This window comes from Pseudomyrmex gracilis, unplaced genomic scaffold, assembly GCF_002006095.1.
Source record: "Pseudomyrmex gracilis isolate BER0280 unplaced genomic scaffold, ASM200609v1 scaffold_15, whole genome shotgun sequence".
NCBI lineage: Eukaryota > Metazoa > Arthropoda > Insecta > Hymenoptera > Formicidae > Pseudomyrmex > Pseudomyrmex gracilis.
In genome coordinates this window covers 1,090,688-1,107,331 of record NW_018020599.1, presented here as the reverse complement: position 1 = coordinate 1,107,331, position 16,644 = coordinate 1,090,688, and the positions used below count along the sequence as shown (strand labels likewise).

The 16,644-nt window shown below is 37.2% G+C and overlaps 1 protein-coding gene across 1 annotated transcript in view; it reads left to right on the top strand.

Annotated features, from left to right (window-relative positions):
* The window catches only part of LOC109863955 (coiled-coil domain-containing protein AGAP005037), a 78,273-nt gene that overhangs the window by 47,524 nt on the left and 14,105 nt on the right, over nt 1-16,644 (top strand). Inside the window, exons 10-19 of the mRNA XM_020444673.1 lie at nt 2,890-3,035; nt 4,706-4,759; nt 5,085-5,153; nt 6,102-6,191; nt 7,152-7,214; nt 10,031-10,256; nt 10,447-10,566; nt 10,640-10,747; nt 10,933-11,115; nt 11,397-11,493. Coding sequence (XP_020300262.1) covers nt 2,890-3,035; nt 4,706-4,759; nt 5,085-5,153; nt 6,102-6,191; nt 7,152-7,214; nt 10,031-10,256; nt 10,447-10,566; nt 10,640-10,747; nt 10,933-11,115; nt 11,397-11,493 — 1,156 coding nt within the window. The remainder of the gene's footprint in view (nt 1-2,889; nt 3,036-4,705; nt 4,760-5,084; nt 5,154-6,101; nt 6,192-7,151; nt 7,215-10,030; nt 10,257-10,446; nt 10,567-10,639; nt 10,748-10,932; nt 11,116-11,396; nt 11,494-16,644) is intronic.

The window sequence follows — 16,644 nt, the reverse complement described above, 5'->3', positions numbered from 1 at the left end:
ACCCCCGAAAGCAGAACAGTGGCGAATTCGGGATTCTTCACACATTGGCAAAAATCTCCCTTAATTCTAAAAGTAAACCTGAACTAAACTGCCTATTGTTTTTATCAAAAATAACTTTTTTTAAAAGACGCACAATATTTAATTTCCAACATAAAGAATAAATTTAACAAGAGTTAATTATTACTGTGGTATTTTCAAAATGAGTAATTAAACATGATTCTTCTCGTCATTATTTCATGCCTGAATTTGCCACTAAAGCGGTGATGGATATTTTTGGTACGAGTTTTCACAGCGAAATGTCGGATTGAAGTTAATTTCTTCTTGTCTTTGAAACTTTGATACATTTTTTTTTATGTACGAGAGAGATTTTTTAACAATTCTTCTATTTTATCTCTTATAGAAGATTCAAAAACTTATCAAACTTTATCTGATAGTTAAATATAAATAAAGATTTATCTTTGTCATACTATGAATTATTAATAAGTGTAAAATTATACATGTATATTGTTACATATACAATTATATATTTTGTGCGCGTTTCATTTATGGTAATACGATTCGGTTTATATCGAAAGGGATATTCTCGCGTGGCGGTCGATAGAAAATGCTTTCACATAAATTGTTATTTTATGAGAATATTTCCAACCACTTAATTACTTTTAAAACGTGGAATTAAACTGCAATACTGACCAGTGTCCATTGCTACACATTTTGAGGAAGTGGTAGCGTTTATTCGGATATTAATTGTTTGTTTTAATCTCCCGTTCTCTCGCATTAATGACACATTTTCTATTTACTTTTGCTCACTATTGAGAACATTTATAAACTTTTACGGCGATTATTCTATCGCGTTTGCGTCAAATATGATCAAATGAACAATTTAAATCAGTGACGTCTGAAAACTCCATCCGTGTGACTCAAGGTAATCTCATTTCCCGGAATTGATTGGATCATCAGACAAATAAAACGCCAATTTATTTGCGACACGTCATTTCGACTAATTAAATTTGAGCGCTAAGGATGTTTGTATTTGTAAAACATAATTTAAATTCAATTGCCTGTATAAATTTTGTTACAAACTTTGAGGTAGATATATATATGTTTTCTCTTCGGACTCTGCCACTTCCTTTTTCATGCGATTCGGGAGCACCATCATCACAGTAACGAGTCGTCTGCAAATGCATGTGTAGAGAGTACGCGAGTCGGGTACCTTAATTGAATGATCGCAAAAGGGATGTCACTGCCAATTTCGTCGAATCGTATCTCTCGCGTGTGAGGCAAAATTGGATCGATCAGTGGCACGATGCTAGAGAAGCTACTACATATACTGCTCAAAAACAAGATGTGTGTGTGTGTATATTGTATGTGTGAATAAATATATATATATATATTTATAATTAATGTCGAGGAACATATATGATACATATATACTATATGTATATACATATNATATATATATATATATATATATATATGTATGTATATAGAAATATATGACTTTGCAAGTCTGTGGAATGCAGCATGCCGACTAGCGGTCGTAGACGAGAATACATTGGTCATATACAGGGTGTCTTGCACGCAAAAAGTGAATATACAAAATCACGAGGATATTTTTTAATATATCTTTGGTCTGAATTTAATCCTCCATTGCTCCCGTGTAAGCGCAACGCTCACACAGGAACTTTTTTCTTAATCTGCACTAGCATAGATGTTTTTTTTTTTTTTTTTTTCAAACATTTGTGTTTTGCATTCACAACTTGTGTAGATTGTATTCGTGTGTGAACATTTTTCTCGATGTTTAGTGATACAATGTTTTATAATAAAATTTCGCGTGATATATGCTCGCGCGCGTTATTACCGAACTCGCGATCAATCATTTTTTAGTAACAAAGATACTCGGAAGCTGTCACAAGCTATTCTCGTGTGAAAACTTTCTAGACGGAATTGATATTACACGTTGGAACGAATAGTGTGTGTGTGTGCGTGCGTATGTATCGGAAAACTGAGAAACACTGGATGCTCGTCGGCCATAAACTCGCTTTACCTCAACTTTACAAAAGTTACATTCAACCGAAATTGATCGCCGAGGATCACATAACCGATCTGATCCGCCGCGTGTCACGTATATCACCCTGTATATCATTTTATGTACTGTCACCGTGACGTAGATTGGGCACCGCTGTCACTTGTCATGCGAAGCGATAGATGCACGTGATTAGCATCGTGTTATGTGTAACTCATATCCGATTTCACCGACGGAAACACATTCGATCGGGATAAAATTTTTTAGATTTGAAGAAAAGAAAAAGAAGTTTTCTCCGTCGAGAAAAGTTTCGTGACTTTCCCGGTGAAAACAGATAGTATGCATGCAAACTGTCATCAATTTTTATTGTTAGTGTGTTGTATATAAAAAAATATCTATCAAATTATATAAATGTCATTATTTAAGCTGCTGTGACAAGTTATTGCTCAGTGAAATATCGATTAAACGCAGATATTTAAAAATCACGACACACGTGTGTGTGTCATTATTCTTTTTTTGTTGATTTGTCATAACACTAATTTGCTTTATATTTATTTGTATATGATTTTATATTTTTATGTGATGTACTGCATTATTTTATTATTATATCATTGTATGTGATATATTTCATTTTATTATTATAGTTATTGTCGTTTATTTTTATATTTCTTTAAATATATATATTTATCACGCATTGAATCATCTGAGAAAGAGGAGATCAAATTGTATGCAAAGCCGTCACTTTTGCAGCTTCCAAGTATTGCGTTATTCGCCGAAAAGATTAATTCAAAATTCTTTAGAGCTATAGACAATATGGATATCACTGATCGTACCGTTCTTTCTGATCGAGAATTATCTGTCACCAGGATAAGGGTGGAGCACATGGAGAGACAACTGGCAAATTTGACCGGACTCGTTCAGAAGGCCCTGACACACGCTCCGCACACCAGCCCGTCGCCGCGCGAATACTTGCAGGTCCCACCAGGACGAGATCCTTACGCGAGAGCCGCAGGTACGTGTGTTTCTCGAAACTCGGCGGCTTCGCTTCTATTAGGTTTCTTTCTGTACTTTCCATTTTCACTTTCACAGTAACATCATTCTCTTTGGTTCTCCATGATTCGTCATTAGACGAGGCTTGTCTTGAAAGAGCAACGTGTTTACGAAAATTTTGCAAATACAAATTTTACGTTTATTACTTGATTTAAAAAAAAAAAAAAAAAAAAAAAAAAAACATGCGAAGCAATTGTCGACACTTTTGAGACAAGTCGTAATTTAATTTTGGGGAATTTTTGTTTCTGTCAATTGGAAGGATAGCGTTTTTTTTTTTTTAGAGCGATACTATCGTACATTCACTTTTTTCTACATTTCAGTGCTTATTTTACAGAAAAAGAATTAGCGCATTTTTACATTTAATTCACTAAGATAGTTTCAGCTAAGAAGCATTCGAGACTGCTAGACATGCCCTACATAAAGTAGTCTCTACTAACTATTCATCTGTCCGTTTCATCCGTGCCTGTTCATCTATCCACTTCATCGCCTTTCGACCACTATCAGACATCTTGAAACCACGGTTCTTAGTAACATCATCATGCCGCAAACGCATCGGGATCGATAGTCGATAACTATAGAAACAAGGCGGCTACGTCGATTTTTTTTTTTTTTTTTTTTTATATGGGGCCATCATGTTAACTTTTACAGTTTACGCAATCGTGAATAAGAGATGCAAAACAATACAAATGCCTATAAGAAGACAAAAGGTTTTTTTATTAACTACATTGTAATGTTATAATACTAACAAAAATAAAATGAAGAGTGAAGTAGAAATAAATATATGAGAAAAAAAAAACAAAAAAGCACGGAAGATGTACATACGTATGAAAAATTGATGAACAGAGTTGGTATTTACATTATTTTGCATTTTCGTTGTGCGATTTATGTGATAAACGTCGTGGTCGCCTGTCGCACATATAAGATAAATTTCATCACCGTGACAACACAACTTTAGATATAAAACGTACATATACGTATAGGTACATATATGTTGCATACATACATGCAGATAAACATGTGTTATTGGAAGAATTTATGCCGTGAGCTACGAGCCAGCAACAATATGCCATTACTCACATCTACATAGCATGTTTTCAAAACAAAATTAAAGCTAGCAAGTATTTCGACGTTATTATTTAGATAACAATATCCGGAAACACGGATTGGTAGAGCAAATTCAATAGAACGATCACATAAAAATACGATTAAAAAATTCAACGAACAATCAATTAAAAGCTTTCTATAAACTGAAGCTGATAATTTATCTGTAATTTAGTTGAGAGCTCGAAAAATATAAAAGAAATTCGTAGTAGTCCCGCAATCAAATTGAATAGACATTAGATTTCTCACGAATCCCAGTTTAACCAGATTTGGTTACCACGTAAATGCGATTCATTTTGTTCGAATCTATGAGTCCTTTTCTCGAGCGTAGATTTGCATGTGTTAGCAAAAAAATAGTACGAACGCGCGACAGTCTCGGAAAAAAAAAAAACTCTTCCGAGGATATTGAGTTCAGTTCGGAGTTGAATATAGGCATATAGTTGCCCAAGCCAGTGTGTAGTCTCACGGACTGAACTCTCCTGAAACCCTGCTGTACAACTGCTTTGTTATTCCGACTAACGCACACACCAGGCGCCGGGGACGAGTTCGACAAACACTCTAGCTCCAGCTCTGCCTCACTGCCAGGTGTGTCTCTCATCTTCTTCTATCTTCTATTCACCTCCGAAATCACTGTATTAACCGCTCTACTTACATAAATATATATTTACATATATATTTATTTATATATACGTATATTTATATATTACATTTTTTCTATCTATATATATTTTCTGTCTATCTATATATATATATAAAATTCTCTTATATATTTCTATATATATACATATATAAGTATATTTATGCATATAACTTATATTATATATTTTTATATATATTTACATATATTTAACGTTGTCTCTTTTACGTTTTTTTATTGCCGCCATTAAACGCGTGTCCTCTAAAATTCAAGTGTCTCAACCTGCCGTTACAGATGACTCGTACTTAAGGACTGACGTTAAACCACCAAAATTAGGCAAAGGTGCGCTTCAATATACATAATGTTTCTTTTGTATATTATATATATGTATGCACTTGCGAATGCTTGCTGCATTGCCGCCTCTCGCCACTTGCGTTATCATCGTTGCACGTGTCCCACATATTCCATATTCTTGATCTACATTGTTCCTCATCATTTGTTTTTTTCATTCGTGCGGAATGCAATGATCTTTATTTCATTATCGAGAACAAAATTTCCAATGTAAGCATTATCAATAATTTCGAGCTTTTGTTAATTTTGATCATCAGAAATCGTTCTCGTTTTGCTTCTTACTTTTCTGTGATACAGTTATTCATGTCGATGTAATAAAATCGCACAATTGTCTCCTTTGTTTCGTTAATCATTTCTCCGTTTTTCATTAACGGATTTCATTCTTGTCCCAAGCATAGAAATTTGCATTTGTTCAGACACATCGTATTTTCTTGCGATCATAGTCGAATTTTGTTTGCACGATGCGCACACAAGTCTTTGTTCACTGTCGTGATTGTTTTATCCAGTACTGGCTTTAAGGTCTCTCGGAAAAACAGTTCTCTCTCGTGACAGTAAGAACGTCTAGAAACGGTATTTGCACAAAATCCCGCGTTTATGCAATTGAATGTTATTTTACAAAATATAGATATGTGTTTTGCAAAGTTGGTTTTTGATATTTTATAATATATTTTCCTTTATCTATTTAATTAATAATGTAGTACAGATATTTATTTTAATAAAAGTACGTGATACTAAAATACAACTGTTTTCAATTGAGCGAGAAAGAACACCGATAATTTTTAAGACCAGCACTGGTCTCTAAGCCACACGTGTGCGCACACGTGCGTCTCATTATATCGAAATTCACTTATTCGGCCGAATGCGCTGCGTTCACGCTTCTTATAACGCTTGACGCACATATTACCACGCGAAACTATGCTGATGAAAGTCCTATTCCAGACAAGTCGGTGTCGTTTGAAAAGTCAGTGTCCTTCAGTGACGAGCCACCAGACATGAACTCCCCCAAACAGCATTCCCCGCAACATACAGGTAATGGCTAGCGCACGTCACATAAATGCAAACTGTATGCTAAGCACGCTGTAAAGGCCAGAATACTGAATCACACGTCAGATTGCTTGTCGGGGAAGTGGTAGATGTTAAAGACAAATCGTGAGCAGATTTTGTGACAACAAAATTGTCACATAGTTGTATCCTAAGATTTTTATATTTTTTTTATAATCTACTCGAGATCTCTTTGTGGATCTTCTAAATTTTTCTTTCAATCAAAGCGCTAAAACTGTAACTGTACCAACTTAAGAAATATGCAATGAGGCCATTGTAATTTACTACTATTTTGCAATAAGTATTAATCGGATGGAAATTAGCCACGGTAATATCGAGCAATGTAGTCTGATTTTAATTGAAACGTTATGCTACGAGTTGCAATAATTTGTGTAATTACGAGATCTGCGGATTTACTTTCTTGTTAATTTTGTTGCGTGAATCATATTTGGTTTCTGCAATCGCGTTAGACGATTCTTTCTGAACATTTGTGCACCAGAGATTTGTGATATTTGATATAAAAACGATTTGATATTGATTCATTATTTGATAGAATATTGAATTACATGGTTCTGTTAAATACCATAACATTATCTGATATTAAATATTTTCCTTGTTTCGTTCAATGAGAAGTTTAGTTTTAATAAATTGATTTTAGACTTCAAATGTAAAATAATATTTTTTGCTTCCACCACTTCCACGATTGGTATACAATAAGCGCCTTAAAGTATACCGTGTGAAAATAATATTAGTAAAGAGAAATAAAAAAACTTTCTGTGGAATTGGGCACAATGTTCCACAATAGTAAAAAAAAAAAAAAAAAACAATCATCATATCATATATATGATATGAAAATGTCAATCCTGTCTCGCTAGCGAAAAAAAAAACTACTAACACGATAATCTCTAACGCCTTCTCGTACGATTCTGCAATGCCTACCACGATTAGCGGACACAAAACCTACGAAACCGGCAATCAAATCCTCCACGTTGCCGAGGATGTCGTCGCAAGGTAAAATTTCCCCGTTTTTTTTTAATTAGGAATGGAACTACTCGGCAAATTTTTTATTTTATATATCTGAGAATAATTCGATATTCTTTCGAAGATACGAAATTGCAAATTTAAATTTTGATCCAACAATACACAAAATCGGAAATAATCTTCTGACAGATATTAAATTTGTATAAGATATTTGAAACTATTTTTCTGATATTTATTACAATTCGCAAGATCGAGGAACACACCGTGTGTTATCCGAATAGTTCCAGTTCTAGTGTCTACGCTTCTTCCCTTATGTGTCACGCTGTGTCTCTTATCCCGTGTTTTATATGTATATGTTACTCATAACAAGCGTCGTTTCAAGCCTTTGATAGAATCTTCTTCTTCTTTTTGTCCGTTCCGTCGTTTCGAACTCTCTTCCATTTCTATTTGTCTCTCCTGGGACGATTCCAGTATGGAGGGCACCGGAAGATTGTAAGTTCACTCTCTCGCTAAAGAAAAAAAACTGAGACGGAGCGCTGCACGTCGACGTTGCTAGGTTTTTAAATGAAGTTGATGTGTTCGTTTCCACGTTTAAATCGATTTTCAAGGTATGCCGAGGAACCCGGAAACTCAGGTCTCAGACGAAAATGGGAACCGCACGAGCAAGCGCTACGTACGAGCGAGTTTGCATGTTTTTTTTTTTTTTAATGTGAAACTCATCCGAAATAAGTGCGTGTTATCGCACTTCGAAAGAAGTTACTTTGAAAACCGTGGTTCTTCATATCAATCATATTCAGCAGTCAGTTTTTTTTAGCGCTGATATATTCATTCGATTGGATCGAATTTTCTCTCTCTCAGATTTTCCATCTTCTCGAAGTTACGCCCAAGTGGCAAAAAAGTCTGCACGCGACTTCATCCGATCGTGAGATACACACGCGCACACGCACACACATTTTTTATTTATTTAAAAATCATGCTTTTCTCTCACATGTATCGGATGATTGTCGAAGCAGTCTTTTCTTCATGCCATTCATGTATCATCGCATCGACGAACAAGATCGAGCATTATCTCGCGTGAATAACACACACGGGACGCAAGACGCGCGATTTATTTTATAAGACGCTGCATTATTTTATGGGACATTTTTGTGACAAATACGTTTCTTCGTTTCGTTGAAATTTCCGCCCAAGCGTGATATCGCGCGATTGTCGTTCATCTCTCTCCGGAGCGATTTATCACGGCTGCATATCTGCCGCCGCCGCCGCCGCCGCCGATCATTCGAAAGCGTCACGATACATCCGTCTTACGGCCATCCTCTCTCATCCCGCCCTGCGAGAATTCATCCTTTATTCATCCGATTCGAATGTCGGAGAGCTCGTACTTTTATTTGCCTGCCTGAACGACGTTGCTTATCACTGTCACGTTGCATATCACGGGATCAGTTCATTTGGATTTGTCTCACGCAGGTCGTTCTGTCGTACGCGCGGCGCAAATCTGTCCAATTTCATCGGGTGATTACACCAGTGAAGCTGTGACAAATTGGAAGATAATCCGATTCTTTTGTGTAATCTAATCTATCGAATCGCATTTATTTGACTTTCGAAACAGTCTCGCAAAAACACTTTAACAAATTTATAATCGTAATTCGAATAAAAGTATTTTCATCAGGATAAAACCTATGGAGGAGTATCTTAAATTCTCTCGTAAATACATTTCCTTACGTCGCGTCTCTAAAAAGCTCAGAATTGTCTCGGACGGTCCGTTAACCAGGACAATTAATTGGATTCTGCGAATTACATTATTCTAATGACGCAAAAAGGTGGATTCAATGGACGTTCACGAGTGTGTATCTATTATTCCATGTCTCGGATGAGTGCGAGAAAATTCGCGCGTGAGTCACGTCGGGAACTGTCGGGAGGAATTCGATTGAAGCGCGTGTATGCCAAAGGAAATTACAATCGCAATGTGTGTTTCGACTCCGCGTTGTCGCTGAAAGTATCGGCGCGATCCGCGACCGAGACATCTGTTTGCGCGAGACAATTACGCTCTTCATGCGAAAACGTTCTCGCGCGTATAACAGCAAGCAAAGTTGTGTCGTACGTATCGCAAAACGATACGTCGCACGCGCATAATATCAAACACACGCATACACGCGATTTGACACTCTCTCGTAAAGACCAGCGATATCTTCATCCGCCGGTTAGGTCATCCGTTGTGTCCTTCTTCCGCCGTGCCTTTCGTCATCCGCTCAATAAAAACGCGGCAATAAAAGTGACAGTAAAAATTGTGTTGTCGCCGAACCCATTTAACTGTCCTATCCTCTCGTTACCGAGCCCCGCTCTTCTATCGTGCGAAACTATTACGGCGACGATCAGCATCAACGTCGAGCGGCGAACGTCAAATTTAATCAGCCGATTGTGCCGGTCTCGAAACGCCGCGGCCGTCCCGGCAAATCGTGTCGCCGTCGTTCAATCGGTAATCGTTTCGCAACTTCAGTTGGCAAAACGTGAGATAGGATATGTCCCAGAATTCACTCGTTTTATGTTTTTGCCTGGAAAAACGTTCAGCCGAGAAAAACACGGGTAAGATAAACGATCGTTTCGATAGCTTAGACAACATGTTGATTAAGAGAAACAACATTCGCGATTTTTTTTCTTAACGTAATTTGTTAATAAAGACAACTGAGATAAAATATTATTTCCAACAACTCTCGAATGTTGTTTGCCATTCTGAAGTTCGCGCGAAGGAAGAGCGGAGCCGAGCTTAAATCCTCTTAAGTGTTTCAAGCAAATCGCGGAAATTTCGCGGGAGATGTGTCTCTTACGCGTCGAATGACGAATTGCAGAGCGAGACAGGCACAAACCGACACCACCGCCGAAACCGGCCGCGCTGGTGGCCGGCCAGTACGTGTACAGGGACTTGGCGCTCACACCGGAGATGTACAATCAGCTGAGGGGACTTCAGAAGAAGGCGAAGGATCTCAGACAGGAAGTGAGAAATCTGAGACGCATGTCGCAAGCGCAGGCTCACTCGGTGCGCGAAACCATCTGGGACACATTCATCACGATCAGGTATTTAATTTCGACAATCGTTTCATCGAAATATTCAAACAATTTTCATGTAAAACGACAACGCGCGAATAAATGAAGAAAAATAATAATAAATATAATTTGTGATCGATTTCTATACATGTATATATATTAAAACTAGAATATATGTATTCGATGATGTCTAAGATTTACTTGATTGTATTGTTGCCAGAGCGATGCTCAAGTCGGGAGGAGACGCAGTTTGGACGGCCGGGGACGCGGAGAGAAATCGACTGAGCCGCGAGGAGGACCTCTACAAGCAGGAGATGTTAAGGCTGGAAAAAGATCTCACGTGAGTATCAGGCGCACTTCAGGCGCGGTCTGAAGTTGCGTCCGGATTGCTAACGAACGTTTGCGAATTTCAGCGAGCTGGAGAGCAACGTGGAGGAGCTTCGCGGCAACGTGATCAATAGAAAGACGCGTGTCAATATGTCGGATGTGGAGAACATGGCTTTGATATTGAGTAAATCCAGGTAAGCTGTGTGCACACGCGCGCGCACGAAGTCAATTGTACTTGCGCGATTGTTGTCATCATCGTCGTGCGATTTAATCCGTCTGTTCGTTACACGGCGCAAAGTATCGCGCAAAGTGTTGCGTGTCAAATTAGTTCATTAGTAATAATATTTTACATTCGGAAATACAATATTCTCCTCTCCAGCAAAACTGTGGCCGACCTGAAAGTACGTTTCCCGAGTTTGCAAGAGGGCATGAAGGGCTTTTTGAGCTCCGAGATGGAGAAAGTGGTGCGCGAGGAAAAGTTCCTCAAGGAAGAACCCGAACGACTAGAATCTGCGTTGAAACGTTGCAAGAAACTGACCGGCACACTCGTAACGCTCAAACGGTATGACTTTTTTACACCTTCGGAGTGTCACCGCGATATTACTTACTGAAATTTGATGGAATTCGTCGAGTTAAAAATCACATTGATGATTGAAATCGGAAGAACGCATTTCAACGAAATATTTTCAACCTCGATAAATTAATCGCGAAAGATTATCGAAATTGCAATTTGCGTAAGGAAGCTGCAAATATCTGGCAAAAATAACCAGCAAATTGTTCTAAAAATATATACGTAAAAATATTTTTCTCTTACTGAGAGTTTTTGATTTCTGTCTCGCTTAGCTTGGCGTCGGTGCAAGAGCAGCGATTACCAAACGCAACGAGCGTAGATGCCGAGGACACGCCACCGATAACACCGACGACGGCACAGCATTCCAAGGTAACCGCTCCATTGCCCCGCTCGCTCGCTCGCTCGCTCTATCTATCTATCTATCTATCTCTCTTTTCTATCTCACTCTACCTTTCTTTCTCTCTCTCTCTCTCTCTTTCTCTTCTTTTTCTGTCTATCTACCTTCTATCTAAGAACCAACCCTTCCACCAAACGGTGTCCCGCTCCGGTTCCTTTTTCGCGTCCCGTAAAACGCATCTCTCTATTCCCGATTCCATAAACGTTCACCCGTTGCATGAAATATTCCCGTGGTCTTCTCGACCAACTCTCGTGTCACGCTTGAACGTTCCTTACCTCTTTTTGAACAAGAAGAAGAAGAAGAGGAGGAAGAAGAAAAAACACCAAGAAGATTGTGGAAACTCGGATTAGTCGCGGAATGTGCGATTCGCGCACAAATCTTGATTAGATTCCCGAGACTTAGATTCTTTGAAAGAAATTTCTTCCGAATTGCGCGTTCTGGTCGTAAGATTTCTTTTATGTTGAGAACACGCGTATCGGGATAGAGATTCGATCGCGAACGCCAATGATTTTTGATAGGAGTCATTTGCCTCGAGAGTACGTGGGAATCGTCGAGTCGGATTTTTCCGACGATTGAAAATGAAAAGATAGAAAACAAAAACGAGATATCCTAGTCTCCTCGTACATATCCCTCCTTCGTTGCGTGCACATTTTGTCGTGTGGCACACTTTGTCGCGAGTGGCACGGCACATACTCTCTGATCCGTGGTGATCGGAACATTGGCTTTCGGTAGGAGATGGGCACACGTCACGATTCGCTGCTGTAAGAGAGCGACGCGTTCCGAAAGAAATGTGTGTAAAATATATGTGTGAATAAAGCCAAAGAAAATACAAAATTATTGAAAATGTTTTTTAGAGTTTTTTACGTACCACATATTGATACGGTAACATATATATAATTTATATAGTGGATTCTATTTTTTTTATTTTAAATTATTATGTATATTATACAAAGCCCGTGCTGGAAAATACTTTTTTTTAATTATCTTATTTATTGATTATTAGTTACATTTGTCAATTTTGAAGAAATCGTGAAAATATAATTTTACTTTATCAAAACAAAGTTTTTTACAATAGTTTTTATTAAATAAAGACATTTTGTTTAAATTTCCGTGTTCTTTGAATAAAATAATAATTTATATAATTTTTAAAGAAAACAGTCACACACATACACACAAATTCTTTACTCGACAAATTTTTATCCAGTTTTTAAACGCGAAAAATTAGGATTGTGCCCATCGCAGCTTCTTGTATATTTCACCATTGCGAACTCGTTCACCAAATAGTCTCTTATCACGACGGCAACATTTGCTACCTGTCAACAAAGTAGAGCGTCGATCAGATTCACTCCACGCTTACGTAGATCTTTCTTGTCCCACATAAGTAAGCCGATATGGTATTTTGCAGCGAGACGTGTTACTATTCTCCGACCACCGCTTAACCCCGTAATCCCTATTATCATATGCTATACAAGCGCATGCAACGAGTGATATAGAGATTTTGTTCTGGTACATAATATATATAAATATGTCTTATAATCATATACGTAAAATACACTTGTCTCTCTCTCTCTCTCTCTTTCTCTGCGTACACACATCTACGTCGTAATAATATTGTATATTATTTATACGTATAATGTATAACGTAAATGTATTACATTTTTTATATTACATATATATATATATATATATATATATATGTATATATATATATATAACGCGCACATTTGTGACGTGCGGATTACATAACTGATATAAATCGCTTCAATGCGCGAGACCACACGAACCGAAAATAGACGTCATTATAAACTCTGTCTGACTGTGCCTGATTGTTAATTAAAGTTTCGACATATATCATCGCGTGTCCGATAGGATCATAAATTATGACTTGTATTGCGCGTAAAGCTTGATATTTTCACCATAAAATCGAGCAGTCGCGCTGTAAAATTGTAATATGCATGCTATCCTGCCACAAACAGTGAAATTATATTATCAATATACTTATTACAATTGACAATTAAATGTACAAGTTTTGTTCGCGAAATTTGTTTCAGATATATCTTTGCGTGTGTCTTTAATATATTATTAAATTTAAATTCGCTTACTCTCATGTGCCGGTTACATTGTGTTGAAAACACAGTGCGCATTAAAGATATGTATTTTTGCATAATGTTTAATAAAATGAGCATTTTTATGTGATTAGATTAGATTGAAATCTACATTTGAGATGTTAAAGAAAAGCTAACGCGCGCGCTAATTTATCATTTTGAAGTGATGAATGAAACAATGACGACATAGTCAGACAAGTAACGTGACGATGATTGTCAAATCGACAAAGATACATTTACGACGACGAGAAATTGGCATATGTGAATTTACGCTTCAATCACACAATCGAGAAATTTTTGTTGTTTAAACTTATCCAATAATAAAATTTTAAATAGCGATATTATTAATTAGTGTCAGCGTTACGTTTCAAAGTTTTGTAACGTCTACGTTGTGTATTACAATTGGCAAAACCAACAAACAACAATATAATTTATACAAACTATTTACATGATAAACAAGCTGTAGATAACGCGCAGTTGCAAGATTTTGCCGAGAACAATTCACGCTTTCGCAGGTGGATTATGTAAATGAATGCGGAACTGTCAATTAGACGCAACCTCAAAATTGCACAATGCACGATTTTACGTGTTATTTTCGCGTGACGCAAAATTACAAACTTACAGACGGATTATTGTCAAATGACAAATTGACAGTGAATTATTGTCGCCGAATCTTACGCTGTCATTAAAAAATAATCGTCGTAATGATCGCGATTTTACCTCGTTTTTAACTACACTGCCAGCTGTTCCGGAACTATTAAAGTACCCAGACAATGCAAAATCTGATGCAAATCCTTCGTCAAGAACGGTTTAACGATCGCTTTGTTTCTTTACGAGTACAACAGTGCATTTGTGCGAAACACATTTTGAGAACTTCTGTCACTTATGTATGTGATGCATATTTCAACGAATATACTTATTTTTGTTAGTTTTGACATTTTTTTGTAAAAACAAGAAATTTATTTATTTCGGCATTCGGTTTAACTTGTAGTTTCCATCGAGAGTGTATTACAAATAATATTGCGCTTCCGATGCGAATTATCGCGAATAACGAAAAGTTGACACGCATTACAACACGATCCCATTAAATTTTCGACATTCACACAGAAAAATCTTTGTTTACGCTGAAAAACCTATTTAGCAAGTACCATCTCGCAGCGACGACGATCCAGGGAACGCCAGTGTCTTTCATTTCCGCTCGGTCGCGTGTGAAATACCATCGAGTCTTTCTGCTGCCATCTTCTACACACGGTCCTCCCGGGAAACAAACAGTGCTGACCGAACGCGAAATACGATGATGGCTCTGTTTCTATCTTTCTCTTTCTCTTTCATTCTCTCTCTCTCTCTGTCTCTTTCTCTCTCTCTTTCTCTTTCTCTCTCTCTTTCTCTCTCCTTATCTTTATCTATTTCTATCTTTTTCGAGCTCGCGCATCTTTACCTCTTTCCTCCTTTTCCGAAATTTTGTCGTTATTTAACATTTTTCAACGTCTTTCATCTTTTTACGAAGCGACGATCTAGCAGCGCAATAAAAGCGTTCGGCGGAAGTCAAAAACGCAACTCTCCTGCAACTTATGTCTCTCTCTCTCTCTCTCTCTCTCTCTTTCTCTTTCTCTTTCTCTCTCTCTTTCTCTCTCTCTCTCTCACTCTCACTCTCTCTCTCTCTCTCTCTGTGATATGACCCATCCACCTTATTACCCACAAAACCAATATTTTCAATGTTTGCTGTGTGTCCCGATAGTATAGATATTTTTTATACATTTAGCGCATGGTGTGACAAAACATTCGTAGTCGTCGATGCTTACCGTTCAATGATTATTGGGAGAATCGAATCGCTCGAATCGGCTGTCTCGAGCTTCTTCCTCTCCCTAGCTCTCTTTCTGATTTACTTTCTCTCTTTTTTTCTCTCTCTTTTTCTCTCTCTTTCTCTGTTTTTTCTCATCGTCGTTCATTCGTTTCGAGAGCGATTCGAAAATTAGTTAACTTTAAAGAGTGCAACGTTCGCTCAAACGTCGCGTTGCTTATCTACTTCCGAATTATTTAGCGAACACTGTCCTATTATTCCACAAAGCGATCTTGCAGCCTCGCCTTGTGTCGCTTCTCGCAATACAGATCGAACCTTCGCTGTGATAAAAGGAGAAAAGTATACGAACTTTTATTCATAAAAAATGCGCAAGAGGTGAGAAGAGCTGTGAAATCGCCCCGTGGCGTAGAGCGCAGATCAGTTTTGTTCTCATCTTCGACGACACCAATCACGATGTTTTGTCAGATCATTCATGAGTGTTAGTTGTGATGTAACGACGGAAATCTGCGTCGCATACGACCAATCTCTTTTTATTTATTTTTTTTTTTTCATCGGGTATCCGATAAATTCGTCTTGACGGCACACCGATCTTGTCGTTCCCGAGACGCGTCTGATAACAAGCAAGGTGAGAGAGAGGTTTCCTTGTTGGAAGCTTTCTGTCTCTCTCTGTCTCTCTTTTCAAAAAAAAAAAAATCACAAGCGACGCGGGTTACGCAAGCTATTTTGTGTAAAAAAAAATTAAGAAATTAAAAATATAAAACCAAAAAAATTACGAAACAAATTGCAGTTTAACACGGATAGTGAAAGTGATATTAATTTTTTAGTATGGCTGGAAGTGGAGTACTAACTTCAAGGAGGCCATACAGACCAGTCACGAGTAAATTTTTACTTATTCATACTTATAAATTATTATAATTATTATTACTATTATAAAGAACTATACCGTTTATATTATATTCTATTATTATATCATTATCATTATTATTATTATTATATTCTCTTTACTGTTTATATATATTATATATATTATACACACACACATGCATATATACACACATACCACACACAAATATTTATATTTATATTCGATATGCAACATACACGTCGTCATGTCCGATAATTTTTACCCTTTTACTCCGAAGCACTTCGTTAAATTCTGCAATTCTCCATTATTATAGATGTATACACCAATGCAAAAAGGCAAAAATTACTCTTTT